The sequence below is a fragment of the Uloborus diversus genome, chromosome 8 (assembly GCF_026930045.1).
Source record: "Uloborus diversus isolate 005 chromosome 8, Udiv.v.3.1, whole genome shotgun sequence".
NCBI classification, from domain to species: domain Eukaryota; kingdom Metazoa; phylum Arthropoda; class Arachnida; order Araneae; family Uloboridae; genus Uloborus; species Uloborus diversus.
The window spans coordinates 91,294,197-91,317,757 of record NC_072738.1 but is presented as its reverse complement, the minus strand read 5'-3'; the positions used below and the strand labels follow the sequence as shown (position 1 = coordinate 91,317,757).

The 23,561-nt window shown below is 34.4% G+C and overlaps 1 protein-coding gene across 1 annotated transcript in view; it reads left to right on the top strand.

The window, feature by feature from the left end:
- The window catches only part of LOC129228127 (clotting factor B-like), a 33,307-nt gene extending 24,531 nt beyond the window's left edge, over nucleotides 1-8,776 (top strand). Inside the window, exons 4-6 of the mRNA XM_054862774.1 lie at nucleotides 2,793-3,046; nucleotides 4,369-4,550; nucleotides 8,295-8,776. Of these exons, the coding sequence (XP_054718749.1) occupies nucleotides 2,793-3,046; nucleotides 4,369-4,550; nucleotides 8,295-8,468 (610 nt within the window). The 3' untranslated portion in view covers nucleotides 8,469-8,776. The remainder of the gene's footprint in view (nucleotides 1-2,792; nucleotides 3,047-4,368; nucleotides 4,551-8,294) is intronic.
- Nucleotides 8,777-23,561: the final 14,785 nt, after the last annotated feature.

The window sequence follows — 23,561 nt, the reverse complement described above, 5'->3', positions numbered from 1 at the left end:
AATTGCCTAAAGTAAACAAATTCGCTTTGCACAGAATCTAAGAGAAATACTCATAATTAATATTTATAAGAACTATAATAAGAAATACTTAAAATATATTATATCAAAAATATTGTAATTAACACTTAAAGTACTAAAAAAATAATTACGAGATTGGACAACAGAGGATGCTCTATCCACAAACGGCCTTGAAATAGTGTGTAAACGTGTGCTTTGTGTACAGAGGTCAAATCACATTACACTTATTTCTATATGGATAACTTTCACACCAGTAACATGGTGCAACCGAAGGGCAAAGTTTGAAGCCACTCATCTTTTTGGAAACGGATGCACTTGAATCACAAACATTGCAACAAGTGTCTTCGAACTTTACACTTTGCGTATATACTGTTACTTCTGTAAAAGGTGACCATATCGAAATCTTTGTAATGTAATTTGACCTTCGTTCACTAAGCCCACTTTCAAACGCCATTAAAAGACATTTGCGACTGCAGCGCCCTCTAATGTCCAATCGCGGAACATTTTTTTAAAACCAACCAAATCCCAGCTTAATCTCTCCAACTTACTATTTGTTTTACTTTTCTCTCTCTTACTGTGGCGTAGTTATATCGATTCAAAGTTGTTCAGTGCTTTCTGAAACACCCTGCATCATCCTGAATCAAGCCACAAGCTCGCGTGTCCCAGATCTTCAGTTTAAATTAGGTAGAATGATATGGTCGGCTTACCACTACAACTATAAAGTAAGAAATAACAACGTCAAAAAGCACAAACTGCAGGTTACTGCAGTTTATAAAAAGACATCCAACAAAAGCGGATTTCTTTTTATCCATAAGCTCATTTCTTTTGCATTGAAAAAGACTTTCCTTGTAACGCCGAAACAGGTGTCTGCAGTAACCTGCCATTTGTTTCTTTTGACGTTGTTATTTCTTACTTTACTTTTCAGCACAAAGGTATTTGTTTATCTTACTATAACTAAAATTGTGAAAAACCTAACCTTGTAGCATTTTGAAGGATATGCAGATCCTAATCACAGCATTACGAAGCTGCCAGGTTAGGTTTGTCCCAACTAAAGGTAACTGCGAGTTTTGAAGAAAAAATAGAGGGTTTCGTTTTTATTGATTTTTTTTCTATTGAAGGCATAAATACTTATAAATAAATAAAATATAGAAATGAATAGTTCAATAACATTTAAATCAAAGTTTCACATTCACCAAAAGTCGTGAAAAAAGTTTTATTGAGTTATCCTCTAAGCAGTATGAAAAAAACTGAATTACAGTTATTTTGTTGTAGCATTCGTCCCATGATATGTTTCTTAACGCTTTTATGTGAAGTTTAGTGAGGTCTAAAGGTGAGGTGAAGTTTAGTGAGGTCACCAAGGGAAATATTAGGAAAAACGGAATATACTATCGTTCTTGCTTGTTTGTTTTCTCAAGTCGTCAACAACTTTTTGCAGCCTAATGTTCAAATTTTCAATACCATATCGATTAAAACAAATTAGCTTTGAAGCAAAATATTTGCTGATGGCACTTTGTATATTTGCTAAATTTTCTGTCTGATAGCGATCAGGTTAAAGGGACTGAAAATTGCGTAATGTCCAGCGAGTATGGTTTGATTTTTTCCCAGGGTTCATCTGAAGCAGTGTGGTGTTGCTGAATCACGTTTGCAGACAACCACTAGAATATATCGTCGCCTCAGAGCAATAGTAAGATATCTTAGTGTTATTTCTGGGATTAGATATTTTACTGTTGCTCTGAGGCGACGATATATTGTGACTCCGATAAGGTGAGCAATAACCTTGATAAAGTTCACCTCCTTTGGGGTAATGGAGGATGGTAACTAGCATTGACGTGCGTTCGTAGTAGTTTCGCAAAGGTATTCTAGCTTAAATCCCCGCCAATAACATCTCCCTTTTTCACTAAACTCCCCGATAAGAGAGAAGCGTTTTCAAGATGACAGCTCACTTATCAAAGCCATGCTATACTCGCTTGACACTAAGCCGTCTGCTTCGTTTCATTTCAATCGCTACAACAGTGTGACAAAAAACTTGAAAATTTGCTTGATATCCAAAATGGTGTCTCTTAATATTTTACTCTAATACCAATTGATTTTATCGATCCAAGTTTGAAAGATTTGCACACTAGATAGCAAGAGGTTCTTGACAACTTGGTAGTTACATAATTAATTAAAAATAAAAATCCATATACTTAAAAATCAGTGACAATATGTTCCGTTTAATATTATGAAATACATATGTTAGTCAGAGAAAGTGAGTTGTACTACACTTAGTTTTCAGAAAGGATAAGGCTTGGGATCCTCCTCCTTATGTCCCAGACCTTTCACCTTGTGTCCTATATCTTTAGAGTACCATGAAATGAGAATTTTCTAAGCAATCATACCACTTTAATAACCAGGTGAAAGCTACAACCCAAGAATGGCTATCGGGCATTGGACGAGACTTTTTTGCAGAAGACATCGAAAAACTTGCGCCACATCTCGATAAATTCTTAAACAACGGAGTTAATAATGTTGAAATGTAGATTTTAACTGAACTTTAAATATGAATGAAGCTATTGCTAATTTTCTATCCTGTTTAGTTTCTTAAGCAATACAACTAACTTTTTGATTGACCCTCTACTCGTGCATTGTCGTATGGAAACAAGAGAGCTTGGACATGTGTTCTCCACCAAATCTTTTACAAAGGATAGTGGCAATGAGGGTTTTTTTTTTTTTTTACTCCAACTATGATTTGTATCTCAGCCGTATGACTAAATTTAAATCCTTTTGTTTCTTAGATCTCCTGACAAATATACGATTGTAATTGGCAACGTCAAGATACAGAACGGAAAAAAGTACTACATCAGCCGAATCAACGTTCATAAAGGATATAACGACAGTTTCTTCTACGATGATATTGCTCTTGTAAAACTGAAGAGAAAGGTTCGCTTTGAAGGATTCAAGCCTATTTGCCTTCCTGATAAGAAGCTATCCACACGAGATCTCACTGGGCTTTTTGCAACAGCAGCGGGATGGGGTTTAACTAGTTTAAGTGAGAAAAATATCCTAAACTCCATTGGAATTTTAAATTTTTATTGAATTTGCCATAGTAGTAAGATGGGAAGCAACAGATGGTTTTTAGGGGCCATAGTGTGATTTAACATATTTGCATTTTGTCCTTAAAATTCTAGGAGCTGTAATTTTTTTCCGTATCAAAGTGTAAGATTTCCTTTTATTCTTCAATAGCAATGAAATTGATAAATGTATACTGTTTTTTTTTTCCTTTAGTAATTACCATGATTGTTGTTCTTCTGGTAGGCCGATATATTCCCAATCTCATTTTCCACACGGTCCCTTTGAATTTTGAACACTTGAACATCTTTTTGAATTTCGATCGTAAAAGTGAAGCAGTGAGAAGCAAAGGATGTAAGTGGACATATTCAAGTTTTGAGTAAACCGCTTTTAAAGATATGGGATCCTAAAAAGGCTTTCATTCAGAAGTTTTTCTAAATCATGTATAACAGCACCTAATATCAAGGCTACTAGAACCATCTTTTGCCCCAAGATGGAGGAGAGGTTTACCTACCATTTACCTTCCATTTTACTGGTTTATCTACAAATTTCTAATTTTGCCACTTAACATCCCTTTGCTTCTCGATATGTTTTTTTTCTTTTTTTTTGTACTTTTGATTTTTCCTAAATGCACATTTATTGATCTGGGAACCATATAAAAAGTTAAATGACTTTTTTTTTAAGCAAAATATTTATTATTTTCTTTTTAGCTTCAAATTTTTGATATCTTGGCTCTTCACCTTATTTTGACTATTTTTGCAGTTGAAAGTATGCAACTAGGACTAACCCTTGCAAAAATAGAGGTCTTGCAGGTCAAACGAGGACACGCTGTATCTACTGAAAAACATAATACAAACATAAAATTATAATTTCACTCTGATAATATAAACTATTTGGATATGAATGGGAAATTTATATTTTATTAACATTTCAAGTTGTTCATAATATGCACTAGACTGACAATATATATCATACATTAAAAAATTACAATATATATAAACATACTTACAGGGTTTACCCTCAGTTTCACCGACATTTGAAATTTTCACCCCTCTTAAACGTATACTAAAAGGTATGATTGAAACTGAATAACAGGGGGGAGGAAATTTCGTGTCGGCGAAACTGTGGGGACACCACTTACTGTACATTTACTTTTATAAGTTGAATATACAGATAGTTTTTGGCGTGAAACTATCCTTTTGCATAAAATGAAACCATTGTTGAAATAGATGTATGATGTTTTTTTTTTTTTATTGCTGTACAGTAGTTTCTCTAAAATTTACTTCATGATGTTTCCTGTAGCACTATTCGCAAAAACAAGTGATGTCCTCATGCAACTGAACAAAGTTCCTATCATCTCCAACGAAAATTGTACCAAGATACTCAATAAAAAAAGTATGTCGTTTAGCAGGCAATTTCCTTTTAACATTACTTCTGGTCTATTGTGCACTGGAGTTTCAAGTCCGGGGCAAAACGCCTGCAAGGTGAGAAAATTCTTAAAAATAAATATCACCAAAACATGTTTTGCCTTGAGTTTTTTTGGTAGTTTTTAATATAAATACAGTCGAACCTTGTTATCACATAACCATTAAGACGGTCTACAAAGTGTCGTTATAGCCGGAACAACGTCTTTACCAGAAAAGTAAAAAATAATTAGTTCAACAATATTTTAATAAAGTACATGTTTAATAAATTGAGTAATAGTTTGGTGTGATTAATTAGATCTAACTAACGTAATTTTGAATTATTGACGAACAAGGCTCAAATTATAGAGGGGAAAAAACTTCATTTAATTTTTTTATTTTACTCAAAAACTTTCCCAAAAGAGTTTTCTAACTTCTTTGGACAACATTTTAAGCAACCGTACTTTCAATCAAGTTGATTTTTAAGTGAGAAGAGTTTCTGACAGCTAGTCCCAACCTTCAAACATGGAAAAGCATTGTCTAATTTTTTCTATACTTTAAAGACTTGGTGTATTTCTTGTCAATCTAACTAAGGGGCTCAATAATGTTCTCTTTCTCGCGCGGGGGAAGCTTGCATAGATTATCTACAACTGAATGTTTCAGCTACGGGTTTTCTCTTCTCTTGCTCCCTTACTCTAGTTTTAAAATCCTTTTGCTTTGGATATAAATATTTAGGGTCTGAGAATTTTAAATTTTTTGTGAACAGGTATTGTTATTTTTATTTTCCTCTTAAACTTTTACTTTAATAAAATTCAAAAAAAAAAAAAGACGAGTTATGTTTTCCACCAATTTACTAAAGCCATCAATTTACTGATTATGACCATATTACCAATTGTGACGTTCTATACTGATCACGACTTTGTTACTGCACCAGTATATTTTTAATCATTCTTATCTCAAATCAAGATTGTTTTTGAAAAATAGTTTGTTTCTAAAATGTTAAATAACTTTTAATCATTTTGTAATGAATTTTCCTTATTATTTATGTTTTTGAAATAACACCATTTTCTCTTCAAAATGTACTTTAAAAAAAAATCATTTATATATTTTTCTTCAAATTGCAATCAACCTTAATTATGTTCACAAAATGTTAATTTTGATGGTGTTACTGCATTTTGTGTTGTCAGAATGTCAATCAAGTCAGCTGTTGTTCAGGGTTTCTTTGTTTGACAGCGATGGAAAGTCACTCCACATCTCCCACCAAAACCGAGAAGGTCGTTACCATTCGGGGGAGAAGTGGAGAAGTTGTCTTCAGTTGTCCAATTTCTTTGGGTTCCTTTACTGTCCGTCACGTCAAAGGCTAATATCTGTCGTTTTCAGAACTTACGTACACGCACCGCCATTCTTGTGACATACACGAGCTTTAATAACACAGGTCTCTTATCATTTCTCAGAAATTTCTACAACAAACTTCTCCAGATATTTTCATTATTTACTGAAATTATTTCAATTGTGAAGAAATTCAATCCTGTATAAGCAGCCCTAAGTGTCGTGGTAGCCGGAGTTTCACAATAAAATACAGTCGTGTAATCCGGAGTCACTTAACATTAAAATTATATGCAATAAGTAAAATATGAAAAAGTGTCGTGACATCCGGAGTAACAGGAAATCCGGGTGTCGCGATTACAATGTTTGACTGCATAATGCTCAATTGTTGTTGTTGTCGTGTCTAATGACGTGCAGAGTGCGAAAGGTTTAGATGCCTCCAAAAGTCTTCATAACAAGATCTGCTAATTCTCTAGCCCGATGGCTGTACAGAATTTCAATTGGTGGTGCTCCAAGTTGGAGGAGGGAGCGAATAATGGCTTGACAATTAAAAACATGATCAGGGGTGAGTTGTAAATGGTGACAGTATTTGCAGATGGGATAGGATTTATTATTAATTGGTAATATCTTCACGTCCTTAAAATGTCCAGTGCGTAGCCTAGCTATTGTAGAAGAGAGGTTTCTTGGGTAGTGAAGGTCGATGATTGTTGCCTTGCCACTATGTTTTGCACTATTCATTAGAATGGGGTTGCTATTGCCTCCGAAGAGGTTGGTGATTTGCAGGTGGGGGAGAGGACGGTTTTATTGATGCACATGAGGCAATGAGAAGCAAAAGGTTGTGAGTGCCAAAATTAAAAATTTGGAGATAACCAGTACAATCCCGGTAGAAGAACCTCTTCTCTGTCTTGGCCAGAGATAGCAAAAAATGTCGGGCAAAATGAAATGATGAAATGTTTACTTTGCTTTTTGCGCCACACATCTGGTAATATTTTAACTATATAGTGTCACATGTAGTCTATTCCAGTCAAGGAAAAGTTACCTCTGAAGATCAAAGCATATGATAATACAAGCAATTTTCAAAAATTGATACTCAAATCGTAAATTTTTACTGTAAAGCAAAACATATTTTAGTTATTAGCAAATGATAAAGTTCTTATTATTAACATTTTAAATATTAATTGGGACATACTAATATGCGGCATTTATTTAGGAAATAATTAGCTTATTTGTATTAGTAATATACTTCACAGTTAGTCAAATGCACGCGGGGCAAAGTGAAGTGGTTCATTTCGTTTATTCATTCAATCATTAACTAAAACACTTACGCATTCATTTATTAACTAATTTATTTACATTCCTTCATTTAATAATTCAATTATTAATTCATTCTTATTCATTTTCTTATTCATTCAGTACATTAATCACTCATTTATTTTTCGTCGTATATTAATTAATTAATTTTTTATTAGCTTATTGCTTCATTATTTTTTCATGTATTCAATTATCCATTTGTTTGCTCATTCCTTTGTCAAAAATATGTTTTACAATCGAATAGAAAATATTTCATTCAAAAATATTTCATTTTTCACTTTTCCCAATAAAAGAAAGAAGTGACAATTTTATACTTTTTTTTTTCTTTTGAAGGCACAAATTTACTGCTAAAAATAAAAAATTATGTTTGAATGCACGATTTCTTACAAAAAACATTGTTCTTTCTTTATGTAATGTAACTTTCAAAATAAAATTGCAATTTGTTCACTTTTCAAAAGTTAAGTCATCTCAACTATTTCGCTTTGCCCCTCATTCCCCTACTAGTAGCAATGGCAGGTGCTGCTATATACAGCATGATTTAGGGAAAAAAATCAATGAAAGCCTACCTAGAACGATATCTTCAAATGCGTTTTACCTAAAACTTGAAAATATCCACTCACATCCCTTTACTTCTCACTGCCTCATCTTTACTAAAAATGCAGATGAAAGTATCTCTGTCTTGATCTCTCTCTGTCTGAATCTCGGCGAAGCGTATAGCGACTAGACCGTTCAGCCGATTTTCATGAAATTTGGCACAAATATAGTTTGTAGCATGGAAGTGTGTACTTCGAAGTTCTTTTTAAAAAATTCGATTTTGTTCTTTTTGTATTCCATTTTTAAGAACATTTTACAGAGCAAATCATCATAACACGGACGAGCAAATTACATAACATGGACGAGCAAATTACCATGACGTATACGAGCAATCTACCATATACCACGGGCGAACAAATGAACATAGCAAATTGGCGAGAAATTCATCATCCATTATTTAAAAATATACAGGCGAACCAAATGACCTTTTTATTTTCTACTGCGGGCAAAGCCGTGCAGGTACCACTAGTAAGGAATAAAAGACAACTTTTGCGCCATCGTGCGGAATGATGGTCTCTCGATCTTGCTGTGATGGATCGAATCAAAATTATCTCTCCATTATGTGTATTTATTCACTTGTTCTATGTTTTTTAGGGAGATTCTGGGGGTCCTCTGATGTTCAGCGATCGTGGTCGATGGTATGCTATTGGAGTGTTTTCATTTATGTACAACTGCGGTTCAACTGGAAATCCAAGCGGATATACGAGAATCTCAGAGTATTTGAGATGGATCCATCAACATGTGGACAGAGATAATAACAGCACATAAATTCTTTCCAAGATACAATTATAGAGTGGTTCTAATTAAGGGACGCTTAACCTTGGAGGAGTTGAATTATGTTAGAGAATAAAAAGGAGAAATTCTGATACTGGCAGAAAGCTAATAATCGTTATTGATAATGCAAACTGGCTATCGTCACCTCTATTGTAACAACTGGAATCTTCAATCTTTTGTCCGACTGAAGTCATCTAATCAGTCACTCTGTATATTCCATGTACTTGTTTTCAATTGTAGGTGATGAAATATGAATAAATACATCACTTCGATTTTGCGAATGCCTACTTAAAGTTTGTGAAAAAAACTTTTAGAATTGTGTAATTTACTTATTTCATTCGGATCTTTTAATAAAAGTTATCCTTCATAAATAAATGATAATACTTTTTAAATAAGCAGTTACTTGTTTTATAGCTGAAGTTCATACACTTTGAACCACTTGTGCCTATAAGTTTTCTAATAGAAAAAAAAAGATTGTACTGTTCACATCTGGCAAGTTGAGATCCGCTGCCCGACCGATTAAACGATTCCATTTGTTAAAATAAGGGTGAGGAAAAACGCCTTAAGAACTTGCGGATTTAGTTCGCAGTGTCATTGCCCATTTGACGAACAAAATAATTCAGGTAAGGAGTAGCAAGCGTGAGCAAGTTTTATAGGATTTTGTCGCCAATAAAAGGGTTGCAATGGTAGCCCAGCTCTGCGACTAACAATGCCTCTTCTTACTGATTGCTCTCCCTTGAAAAAAATGGACTTGCTCAAGGCCATAGCTCAACTTCTTAGAGTTGGACAGTACATCCACTTCAAAGTTTGCCGAGGTAGCCTTCCTGAAAATAAATAATGGCACGAAACAAGAATTCCTTGAAACGCGTAATCAAAAGCAAATTTCACAGCAGATTAAACTTAAATCAGCGGTTCCCAAAGTAGTCCACGTTGACCCCCACGGTCATATGCCGGTCTCCAAGGTGTTCACGTCAACGAAAGAAATCCTCGGGGTTGCCTGAGATGCGTAGAGGTCTACGCGTAGGGATAATTCCATTTTAGAATGTTATCGTTCAAACTCTTGCATTCTCTAAGCATTGTAGAAGGCTAAACATTATTTTTGACTACGTAATTACACAAAACTTTCTTTCATAATAAGAATTATTCAAGATTTTAGATTTTACGTATGAAACAATTGAACTTCAGCAAAATTAGTCTCTTTTTTTTTAAGTTGGGGAAAAAATATTTTTCTTCCTGTTTTTGCAGTTTTTTCTTCTAGCACCCCATCCCTTCCCCACCATTTTCTCCCCCCCCCTTTCTTCAGTAATGCTTTCCTTTTTGTTTGTGTGTATTTGTGCATGATTATATTGTTTTGGGGTCTTTGAGTATTTGTTTCCGTTAAAGATAGAGATTTAAAATGATCCTTTTTGTCGTAAGTGTATTAAAAAAAATATCGGAAGAATTTCTTGATTTTAAAATTGTTAATTGCAGAATATTTTTTATCAAATGTATTAGCTAGTAAACGTACAGATTTATATAGTTGATTATTGTCGTCATTTAGCAAAAACGATTTGAATGCGCAAAATAAAGAAGTTTTCTTTTTTTTTTTAATGTTTTGAAATGTTAACTTCGTTTAAATTTCCTTTGAATTTTTAAAAATGGGCAGCATAATTAATCTTTGGGAATAAATTATTAATTACTAAATAAGTGTGCATGCAGAGGTTTCGAGAACTACTTATATGTTTAAATTTAAAAAGCCTGAAAGGGCAAAACTACTGACAAATGTAAGTCAAATATTAAAAAATGTAATCAGCATCAAATTAAACCTGCAATTATTTTTTTTTTTTTTTTCATTTACACACTCAGAATTCACACTAGGGAAAATCTATGGCGGGAAAACTCCATCTTGACCAAAATGTGAAGACGCCAGTGGCGCACGCACGAATTTTTTAAAGGGAGGGTTCAGGATCGAAGGTCTACCATTCTCATATCATATTCCAACGCGCTGCCAAACATATTCTTCTGATTTTATCGATTGTAGGGAATAAAAAACAATAAAAAATAATCTATTGAAAAATTACTTAAAGGCAATTCCACGAAACTACGGACATCACAGTAAAAAAAAGGTCAATGTATCGGGTGGTTTTTTCCGTAGGAGGTAAAAAAAAACTATTTTTTATAAAACTATGCGAGAAAAGTAATAAACACAATTTTTGAAAGTTTTATAGGCAAATTTTGACAATACTACTTAATGCCCATGTGTCATTGTATTAGCGGTTCTAAAACTTAATCTTTTTTTTTTCACTTAGGAAATTAATTGGTATGACTATAATCTTATTTTTTATTGAAATTCAGTTTACATAGGAAAAGATTAGACCAACAAAGAAACTTCAAACTGTTATAATTGTCTTGTAACATTTTTTTAAACTAGGCCTCATATTAATGCAACATCAGTCACAAAATTGTATAAAAGTTTGTATTGCTTAAACAAAAACAAACCCAAGTTTACAAAAAGTCATATTCTCTTCACTAATGATGATATCCTTAATAATAATCCCTTAAATATTTAGAAACAGTTGAATTTAAGTATTTAAAACTCATTTAAAATATGTAACATCAGTCACATTTCTCTTTTCGTTAAAATACCTTAAACAAATTGTACAAATGGCATTGACTGCTCCAGAAAGACGAAAAAAGAGGCGAGATAAATTAAAAAATAAAGGAAAACATGAAAATTACTAAAAGTAAGGCAAAGTAGGAGCTAAAAAGAGCGGGGGATAAAAAACAAATAAAAGAATTTAACAAGAAGTTCTGTCCAGAACTAGACGAGCCTACTTTCCCCTATACCCATACTACTTTCTAGTACCTGATCAATGTTCTCAAAATAGCTAAAATCGCAAATTGTTTCAAACATATTTTTCCAATATTTTAAGCTACTTTCTAGGAATAAAATATTCCTCACTCATCTAAAAAAATTAGATGCGTAAAAAAAAGAAAAAAAACGAACAAATAAAATAGCAGCAACTTTTAAATAAAGCAGCTAATACACTTTTTTTCCCATTTAAAAAAAATTCTTCAACAGCTTTCAAAACGAAAAAAATAATAATAAAAATTAATAAGCTCATTAAAATAAATACATCCTATCAAAAAAAAATCGTTTATTTTTCCCCTGTTGCCAAAAATAATTTTTTAAATGAATTAATGCACTTATCAAGATAAATAAAAACAATAAAATGTCAACGTAAAGAAATACTTTTCATTGTTAAAAAAAAAAAAAAAAAAAAAATCGTCTGCGCGTATCTTTATGTAGAAACATAAATGACTTCGAGTTTATTCACCGAAAACTGAATACCAAAATAAAAACTTTAGCGTTAAAATAAAAACAAATCACATCTACAATAATTATTTCACAGTTAAAACCATAGCATCGGAGTCGGAGTCAATCTAATTTGGGATGAAGGAGTCGGAGTCGAATATCCAAGAATCGGAGTCAGTCATTTGTCCGCGTATAAATTTTTGCCAAAGCTAGGAAGTCATAGTTGAAGTCAGGGAGTCGGAGTCTGATTAATTGTCGGGCACAGGAGTCGGATTCGGATTCAGGTGCCCCTAAATTCTCGGAGTCGGAGTCTGGAGTTCGGCGTCAAGAGCTATTTCCAACAAAATTTGTTTGAAGTAAATCCGCCTTCAAGTACGGAATCTACATTGACTTTCAGTTTCCCCGTAGGCGCTAATGTTAAGGGATTTGAACTGTTCAAAATTGAACAGAAAATTGTTCAAATCAAAAAGATATTTTATATACAAGTTTTTCATCAAAAGCTTTTTCCTACAAAGTTTGTTTGAAGCAAGTTCGCCTCACAGTTCGGAATTGCCTTGAAATTCCCCGTAGGAGCTAATGTTAAGTTTTTTTTTGAACTGTTCAAAATTGAACAAAAAATAGTTCAAACCAAAAAGCGAAATATGGGAATGAGGTGTCCTTGCCGAGATCTTTCGAACAAAAAAAAGTTTGTTCGAATCGGACTATTCATTCAAAAGTTATTAGGGGGGGGGGGACAGACAGACCGACAGACAGACCGACAGACAGACAGACCGACAGACAGACCGACAGACAAACAGACCGACAGACAGACCGACAGACATTTTTCCCCATCTCAATACCCTACTTTCCAATTTTTAATTTTTCGATATTTATTTAATTATTTTATTTATTTTTGACTTTTTTTTGTTTTTCGGGATATTTTTAAGATGCATTAAGCCTTCTTTCATGCTTTTTTCTTCTTTTTCTGACTTTTACTGGGAAAGTAGGCTAAAAATACCTAGTATAATTACCAAAGTTAGTTCAGAATAAGGATAAAAAGAAAAATCAGTTGAAGAAGTAAAATCAGAGTAGAACAAATTTAAATTATTGTAGTCCAAGCTTCAATTAGAAGCTGCATTATCCGTCTTTAAAATAATGAAACTTTGGTAAAATCTATTAGTCATTCAAAGCTCTCTTTGTCATAGCTTCACAAAAAAAAAAAAAAAGAAAAAAAAAACGGTAGCTGTAAAAAAAATTTTCAACATGAAATTAGACGCACAAATACTCCTAGTTCTTCATGTATTACATTTGAATAAAAGTGCTACATCATCGATACAGAAATATTTCTAAATGTCACAGCTTCATGCAAATTTCAGAGCTATCACCATCCGACTTGTAGTCGTGTTATAACGAGCTATATTTGAGTAATACAGTGAAACCTGTGTAAGTTGACCACTTGCGATGCGCTACTTTAGGGTCAACTTAAACAGATGGTCAACTTACAATGGTGGTCAACTTTATAGGTTTTACTGTACTTTTTTTCTAATCAGAAGCTGTAGCAGGTGTTTAGAAGCAACACTTTTTTAGAATAAAGGAGGGAACCACTTCCAGCAGAACATGTTCCAAAATTGTTGGCAGTCAATGGAGGAGGGGTTCTTGAAGAATATGACAACCAATTGCATCACGAGAAGTTAGAGGCATTGAGTCGGCTAAAAAATTATAATACACAGCTCCACTTTCAAACTTTGAAAAAAATTGATTTGTTTATATCTGTTGCGAATTCAAATTTTCTTTCAAAGTACGCACGGACGCTTAAACTAATATTCAAGAAATTGAAATTCAAGAAAACGTGCAGAACAAAATCTGTGAACCTCAGCTATTTTTGATTAAGTAAAAGAACGTATTACAAATTCAAATGCTACAACAAAAATAAGCAGAGAAACACAAAGCCTTAAAACTATAAAACTTTTTATCAATAGTCGTAGCAGGGACGCAACTAGCCTTAGGACACTTTTCGAGGTAAAATTGAAGTAATGTATGGCACCTTTTCCATCCGCTTCCTCACAAAATACTGAATTGAAAAAATTTGGACGGGACCATTTAAATATTATTAAGTGATTTTCTTCTATTTAATATGTCAGTCTGAGAATTCGCGCATTAAGGTAAGGACAAACTCTTTTTTTATTTTATAATCAATAAAGTTGGTTAAAAATGTATTTTTAAGCATCAAGAGTCATTAGTAGGCTTCATGAAAACACACACACATGTATATTAGGGTGCCCAAAAAAATGAATGTCAATTTTTCAAGTTTCACACCCTGTTATATTTTGCCTTTTATGTCAAAGCAATTGTAAAAAAAGTTTCATATAATTTTAACAACGGCACCCAGTGCCGACAAGCGCTGAAAGTGTCAACCAGCACTTAGTACTAGAACGAATCAAAACGAGCTGATGTGAGCATCACATGACTTCCTTTTACTCCAATTTAATGTCATTTTCCCATTATTGGTAATTTTAATGTGATTCAATAGTTTATTTTCTAAATATCACCAACAGTGGCCAAATTGAAACCAGATTTAAAAATAAAAAAAAAATCGCCAAATTTGTAGCCAACTTGGTGACAACACTTGGGACCAATAGACTAGTACCAAATTTCAACTTTCTAGGACATACAGTTCTTGAGTTATACGACATACATACGCACATACGCACATACATACGTATATACAGACGTCACGAGAAAATTCGTTGTAACTAACTCGGGTATCGTCAAAATTGATATTTCGCGTGTCTATGCCTTCTTAGGCACTTATCCACGTGTGATCGAATCGAAAAAAAAAACTCAACGTTCATTCGGGGGTGAGCAAAATGGAAATTTAGGTCAATTTTTGAGTTAAAATTTTTTCGCGAATACAATACTTCCTTTTTTGTAAAAGGAAGTAAAAATATATTTTAGAACTTCAAAATTTCATGTTGATAAAACGTTGCACCTATAGCCCCACATGTAACACAAAAATATTTATTCAATTTTTCAAAATATTTAGGTGTTCAGCAGGAGGATTAAAATTTATAATTTTCTTCAAAAAGATTTTTTTTTCTATTTATCTTTTTAAAAATTACATATTAAACTTAAATAAAACATCAAGGTTAAAAATTATTAGTGAACACATTTTCAAATTAACATTTGCAAATGGATAATAAAAAAAATAATATATTTAAAATGAAAAATTTAATTACACTTGAAAAAATCCATATCTTTGAGTAATATGTGGGAGACTCAATTATTGCCAATCAAAAAATTTTTATTTAACGCTAAATACGTACTTCACTGTTTACATTTTTCAACTTGATACTTTCTTATGATTCACCTTACATTTTTTAAAAAACATATGGGAAAAAATCAAATTTTTGAAGAATATTGTAATGTTTAAGCCTTCTGTTCTACACCTAAATATTTTTTTTTATATTTGGATAAATATTTTTGTGGTACATGTGAGGCTATAAGGTCAACTTTTTATCGACATCAAATTGCAAACTTCCAAAAAAAAAAAAATTTTTTTTTCGATTTGGCCTAGTACGCAGTGCTGGTTCACACTGCGCGAGTCGCACGGGTTGCCGTGGTTTAAATTATATGACACTTTTTCTGCAATTGTTTTGATATCAAAGGAAAAACATAAGAGGGTGTGTGACTTGAAAAATCGACTTTCATTCTGGTTTGGGACATTCTAATGTATAGTACATATTGTGAGTTACTTTTAACGCCTTTACAAACGTATTTCACGCTTTAAAAATCGAAAATACGGCTCAAAAATTTAGTCCAACGTATTTTCACGCTTTAAGTTTCGATTTAAAATTTAGCATTCTGAAAAATTAAAATAGAAAGCAACTGGAATTTTAACTTATCGTATTTGACTGTTAGATTATTTTTAAAAATAAAAATTTTAAACACTCTAAATGATAAAACTAAAAATAGCACAAATCTTTTTCCCCCTTATTTTCTAATTCTTTCATTATTTTATTCACTCATTTATTTTTTATCACATATAAATTTACTCATTTATTAATTTGTTTGTTTATTGTTTCATTATCTACTCATTTATTCATTAATTTTTATTTACTCATTCATTTGATCAAAAATATATTTATACTTAAATCAAAAATATTTCATCCGAAAAATATTTTATTTTTTCCTTTTTCCCCCAGAAGAAAAAGGAAAACTTTTCAGCTCTATTTAATTATGAAGGTACAAACTTACCACCAAAAATAAAAAAGTAATGCTTCAATACAAGTTTCATAATAAAATGCATTGTTCTTTCTTTATGTATTGTAATTTTCAAAACAAATTTCCAATTTGTTCATTTGGAAAAAAAAAAAGTAAGTTACCTTTACTGTTGCCTTTTACCTCAGATTTCCCTTTCTGTAGCCCTGGTAGGTGCTGCAATAAAAACATTTAAAAAATTTCAAAATTTTAAAAATTCAAAAAAGCTTTAGAAAAAATGTCAATGAAATCCTACTTAAGATCTAAACTATAAAATGTCTACTTACATCCCTTTGCCTATCACTGCCACAATTGTTTCTTAAACAACTCTAAGGCGTGAGTAAAAATTACACTCTGACTAGCTATCACTAGTTGGATTGAGTTTTTAAAATCACAGAAAAGATTACACTGCTGATTGCCAGTACACATTGGAAACACGTTTGGAACACTTTAATGGGGTCGTATCCAAAATTTTAAAAGTTTTTTTTTTTTCTGAAAGAACATGCATAAAAACATAGGAACTGATCATTTTTTTTAGCTTACTTTTCCAGTAAAAGTCAGAAAAGGAAGAAAAAAGCATGAGCGAAGGCATAATGCATCTTAAAAATAGGACTCGACCGATGCATCGGCCTCCGATGCATCGGCGCCGATGGTTCAACAATTTAGCCATCGGCATCGGCATCGGCGGCCGATGCTAACTTGCAGGAAACATCGGCCCATCGGCCTTAAAAACGTCGTAAAGCCGATGGAATTGGCCGATGTTTTCGAAAAAAAAAAAAGACTTATGCTGTTTTACTTTTTAAAGCAAAGTAAAGGGAGTTATTGTTTTCATCTAAAATTTTTTACTTAAACTTCAGTATGAATTTCTATTTTAGCCACCCCTGAAAGAGTTTTTAATACTGCATTCAGGTAGCAAACAAGTTAATTATTGCGTTGTTTCTTGCGGCTGGATGTTCGTAAGTATCTCTCATAAGTCATAACTCAAAAATGGTAAGCTGTAGAAGGTTAAAATTTCGCATGTGGGGTGCGCGTACGTTCCAGTTGTGCACTTCATTTTTTGTTTTCGATCGGGTGTTCTAAAAAGCATATTTACTCATTTTTTGTGCGTATTAATTTCTTATTTCAATACAAAACTAATATAGCGTCTTAGACTAACGATCATTTGGTGATACACTCTATAAGAAAAAAATCGACGCACCAAAAAGGAGTGATCCGATTGAGACGAAAATTGGTGGATAGGAAGACAATGCACAGAATAGTAAATGATTAAATTCTTAGAAAAATTGAATAATTTATGTCAGAGTTACAGTAACAAGTTCAATAAGGTATTGACCCACCTCTAGCTTAGATACAAGCTGAAGCACGACGTGGGAAACACCGATAAAGCTCTCGGAAGTTCTCCTGCGATATTTCCGGCCAAATTCGCTCTAATTGTCGGACGAGGTTACCAACATTCCTTGCCAGATGCTATCGCCATCCCATCATATCTTAGACATGCTGGATGGGAGAGAGATCTGATGCTCTGGCAGGCCACGGAAGAAATTGACAAGCTTGCAGACAGTTCATAGCAACACATGCCGTGTGTTATCTTGCATTGTCCTGCTGAAAACCAGCCGAGGGTACTGCAAAAGGAACGGCAACAAAACAAGTCTTAGGATGTCGTCGACGTACCACTGTGCAGTAAGTGTACCTATAATTTCGACCAAAGGGGCCCAGTTATCAAAGGAAATGGCACCCCAGACCATAATGCCTTGTTGAGGGTCAGTGTGGCGTGCAAAAGGATCCCTCTCTGCCCTGGGTGTCTTCAAACACGTCTTCGATGATCATCATGACACAGTTGGAAGCGGGATTCGTTACTAAAAACTATACGTCCCCAGTCGGTACCATTCCAACCTGATCGAGCCATGCACCACTGTAATCTGGCTTGGCAGTGTGTAGGCGTCAGTGGCAGGTGGCGTAACGGTCAGGGCGAGTGTAGATTTCGTTGTCCTAACCGTCTGTAAATGGCCATGATGGACACTGGTGTTTGTGTTGAATGTCTGGTGGTTCATAGAGATGAAGAAAGCGCTGTGACATCTGATCGCACAATCACTCTGTGATCACGATCTGTTGTGACCCTAGGTCGACCGCTAACATCCTGACGCTGAATTCTGCCATTTTCCACCCATCCTTGCCAGCATCTTCGAATCGCCGCATTACTTTGACTCAAATGACGAGCGATTCTCCGATTTGACCACCCAACCTCTTTCAATCCAATGATATGACTTCGTCTAAACTCTGACAGTTGCTCGTAATGAGCACGAACCATGCGGCGAGGCATTTTTTAGTTGTGGAAAGGTAATCTGAATCGCAATCAAACCGAAAGTTTTGACAACTGTTCAAGAACTGCTCTTTATATACATCTGCTGGAAGCGCAGTTTCGATGCGCTGGAGATCAAACTATTCATTCATCGGAACCAAATTTAATTCATTTGCAGATCTGGTCAAAACAATCATGCATAGAAAATTTCAAAGCAATCGGATGATTGCTTCTTGATGCGTCCATTTTTTTGTTATAGAGTGTATATTGCTGAATTGGTGACCATGGAAACAAATATGAGATGGCAAAACCGGTTTTTATGTCATTTTGTTAGATTTTCGTTGAACCGACGGTAATTTTTAGAACTCTTGCGTGCCCCCCTCCCCCTCTCTGTATTTCTGAAATTAAACTCTAGTTGCACATCCGAGTTGTTTAAAACTAACACCATTCATAAAATTAGAGATTTTTTTTCAAACTTAATCTATTGTTTAGGCAGAATTTAAAGCATTAATGTCAGAAATTGACTAAAGACGTTTTGAATGGCGACATAATTCGGAAATCAAAGGGACTTTTGAAATTTTTTCTTCGGAAGTGCTGAAGTCGACTCAGAAACTCTTCCGAGGCGTTGATGGTAGCAGTTCTGTACTATTGTCCGTTTTTCACTAGTTGAGACTTGGCCACGCCCCCAACACGTGGTATCGGAAGATTCTATATGCGTCTTTTGGGGATGAGGCTTCAGACCAACACTGAGAAAGGTTGCAATTGGCCATCGTTATCGCGCTAAGACGAGTGTTCTATAATTTTCTAAGAAATTACCTCCCACCTTCTTTCCCAAAAAAAAGGTGTGCTACTAAGACAATTGTTCGACTTAAAAGTATTTTAAGATTTGCAGTGTATTTCTATACGTTTTGGGTTAATTTATCATTGATTTTGCGAAGGAAATCCTAAACTTTCTGTCTTTCACGCTAAGTAAACATTTTCTGAAAACACGGTGAACAGTTGCAGGTGAAATTGGAAGGAAAATTTTTCCTTCTATTCTGCTGAAACTTTCACAGCTCTCAAACGTGGGTTTTTCATAGGTATTCTAATTATAAATCTCTAATCGCATATTGTTAACTTTGCTGGTCAACCATTTCTCACCTTATTTTCGATCCGATTTTCTTCTTTAAAGCGTTTATTAAATATTACACAGTGCTTAGGGATAAATGAACTACTTTTGCAATATTTCGAACTGTTTTACTTAGAATATAATGAAGAATTAATGCGCTTTCGAATTGTGTTTTTTGTTACTTTGCGAATACGAGTCATTTTTAAAATAATAAGTAGATTTGTAAAGTGAACAAGCAAAAATTAATGCCAAAAGATTTTTTAACTATAACCGCATTGAAAAAATAACAAAAAAAAAAAAAGAAAGAAAACGACAGACGATAACTTTAATTTCGAATTTTTCTGAAAATATTTCTCTGTCACCTCATTTTTGACCCATTTCAAACAGTCAATATTTTGTTTAAAAAAAATGTTGAATTGATGTAATCATGTAGAGACAGTATGAAAAAGTATTGAACTACTATTTCGATTCCTAGGCACTTCATTTTTAACCATACACATTTAAAGCCTACGAACAATTTTGGAAGCCTCAGTAGGTAAGTTGCACTCTGTGTGACACATTTCAATACTTTAGTACTATTTTTTTTTTTCCAATATGGCTTTTATTCTTCAGAAATGAAAAAAGGAACAAAACAAAAATTAAAGCTTTTCACATGCCAATATGGTTATCTACAGAATAATTGAATAAGTGCCTGAAACAACGTTTTATGTTACTGTTTTAACCTATTTATTTTTGTAAATACGAAAAAATATACATGTTTTTTTTATTCAAGTTTTTTCGATTACTCTAAAAGTAATTCAGTTCTTCCAGTACTTTTACGGAACAGCGTTACGTGTGGGGATCATAAAATAGGCAAAAGTTTGTTGCCCGTATTCTAATACAGATCCGAACAAGGACGGACACAAGGGAGGGGCGATGGGGCGACCGCCCCTTCCTTGAGTCGAGATGCAGAACTCTTCCACGGCATGTCTTTGATACTGAAGTTGAAAATTGTTTTAGCCTATCTTCAATAGTTTGACGAAGCTCTTGCTGTCTGGAAAATGAAAGTGTAGCACATATCTTATTCTTAACACATTACTGATAGAGATCTGAACTTTGTATAGGAAGTATTTCAAAGTTCCAAAAACTCAATTTTAGATGATATTAAATAGGGTTATAGGGTTCAAGGGCTCCTCTCAGGAAAGTTTGGAAAATTGAAGTCCCCCCCCCCAAAAAAAAGAGGAACTTTAATGGGACACCTTTGATGGCGTTAAGGTAAGGGATGGGGTTTCGTACACTCCTCCGCAATTTTGTAGAAAAGGAAGTCCCTCCTTTTCCCAAAGTAACTGAAATGAGACGATCTTTCATGGTGTTTGGAAAGGGGGGGGGGCGGAGGTTTGCGAATTTATAAAAGGGTAAGGGTGTGAAATCAATCGCCCCCTCCTTGAATAGTTTCTGGATCCGTCCTTGACTCTGAATGTAAAATGCGTTATTTTTATCAAGAAACGTTGCTATAGTCAACCTATTCAGTTGTTCAACATATCCCACAGTGGCAAGGAAACAGACTCAACCACAAGAAAAAAAAAACAGCAATGGAGAAAATTAAGGTATGACGCAATAGTAATTTTAAGTGATTTAGTCTCAAACATTACAATATGCGCAGTCAACTTATTATGTGATGTTTATTAATTAGTTTTTGAAGTATAGATACATAATGCATACTTTAAGCTCGAAAAATATTCTTCCAAATTATGAAATTTTAATGATGTGTCATTATTGATGAAATTGTTTCTACGCCCCCCCCCCCCCCGCACCATTTAGGTGAGCTAACTTTGCGGTTTTTGTGTCGAGAAAAAGCACTAAATTTAGATTTTAAATCAATAGCCGGTACGGTTTTCCCAGATTTTGAATTGTGTCACTTTCCTTGCCGGAGTGCGATATGATTCTTTATTAAAAACATACATGATCATAAACAAATTGTGACTAGAGCTATCCAGGAAGGAGGGGGAGAACCGATCTTTTCTCTTAAAACAATTGTTACTGCGATTTTGGTGACTTAGAGCAAACCTAAGGAGTCGTTCACAAATGATGTCACGCTTGAAAGGGGTAGGGAGAGGGGGTTCGGGGTTCATGAACTTCGGACAGTTAGTCTCAAGGGGGAAGGAGGGGATTATAAGAAATATGACTTCACATATTTTGGTCCAAATACAAGCGTTCGTTATAGCAATATGTTCATCGAACATTGCGTGAGATGTGACGAGGGGAGAGGCTAAGGTGAAGTGTAACGTCCTTTATGGACAATCCGTGTTTACGTTAGGCTACTGTGTACTGAAGTGTTATAACTAACTTCGTTTCTGCCTCCCCCCCCCCCCCAGAAACGAAGTTGGTTACCTCCCCCTCCCCCGCCTTGAAAATACTCGCCCTGGGGGTAGTCGTCATCTCTTAAGCCGGACCCAACCGATGAACCTATAATTTTAAAACAATATTCAAACCAAAGACACTTTTTATAACGCATCGCAAATTATTACATATTTCTAAACATTAATATTCATGCAATACTTAGAGAAATAGCCTTGATTCTAATAGTCAATTGCTTTAAATATTTCAGATTGATTTTTTATTGTTTTCTCATTTACTTTTATTTCTCACATGTAAATCCTTTCTGGAACAATTGCCCAGTCCCCGCCTTTGGTTCAACCAAGTTTTTTTTGGAGAAGGGGGGAGAGGGGGGGCAACTTTTGTTCGAATAATGTTTTCATCATTTTTCAAAAATAACTGCTACTGTAGATCTACTGACTGTATATCCGCTCTATATGATCTGAAATTTTGTACAATCCATACAGATGCATCAAAAAGACCCAACCCGTAAGAGCTACTGAGTCACTCCCCCCCCCCCCCGCAAGAAAAGGGAGAGGGAGATGGAGAGAGATATTAAGTCTTCAAAACGAACGCAACCCTTAAGCATTTCAATGCCCCAGTCTGGTGGCAATGAAGTTTTCCTGTCCCCCCCCCTTTTTTTTCATCAGCGCACTTGCAATTTCGAATATAGGATGTTAGTGTTTAAAAGGATATCGTTCAAAATTCAGAAAGCCTATCCTTAATAGAAATGTTTCATTCGGAAAACAAAATACCTTACTTTTTTTTTTGTAAATACAATATTTTTGTTCTGAAATTTTCAGTTTAAAAAGTATAGATTCCCCGTAGACGACAATTACGCGAAGCTAGAAACGAAAGGAAAGAACACAAAGACATTTTGGCAAATTTAAATGCCCGCCAAATTTAGGGTTGTCTCAATTGAAAGCGGTAGCGATCACCCCCGCGCTAAACTTAGCTTTGCTTTCGGGAAGGCGTTCCGAAGTCTCTTCTCCTCATGAACGCACAATAAACAAATGAGGCCGAAGTAGGGAACGAAGTTTAATGTTGTGAGTTACTCCGAAATCAGCGGGTGACCCCCCCCCCCTTCCCCCGCCCGTCCTCGTCGTTTCAAGCATTTCTTAAATATTTAGCGATTATTTATTTTGCTCAAGAAATATCATTTTGCGTATTTCTCATTTTTGTTTCATCTTTATTTCGTAATGCGCCATCTTCTTTGCATCATTTATAGCGATCGATTTTTACTTTCTTCTATATCTAATATATAGAAGAAAGTATTGGATTCGTGCAAATTTTCGAATTTCGAATTTTGACGGATTCGAACGTTTTGAGGTGTGCTAAGTCCATTTCGACTATTTTTGGAAAATGTCTGTCTGTGTGTGTGTGTGTGTGTGTGTATGTGCGTGTGTATGTGTGTGTGTCACGTCTGTGTGTGACCAGTTTTTTGTGGCCGCTCTACAACAAAAACTACCGAATGAAATCGAACGAAATTTGGTACACATATGTGCCGCTATGTAAACTTGTGCCCATTGGTTTTTGGCGCGAATCCCTCCAAGGGGGGTGGAGCAATGGGACGTTTCTTGAGTTACGCGTGCTTGCTATTCCTCAGGAAGTAACTGGCGGAACCAAACAAAATTTGGTCCATATGTTGCCATTAACAGGAACAGGTGCTGATTCAATTTTGGTGTCAATAACTCAAACGGGGGTTGAGCTATAGAACGTTTTTTGTCGTCAATTGTGACTGCTGTATCTCAAGAAATAATGAACGGAATGAAAGAAAAATTTATCGGCAAGTAG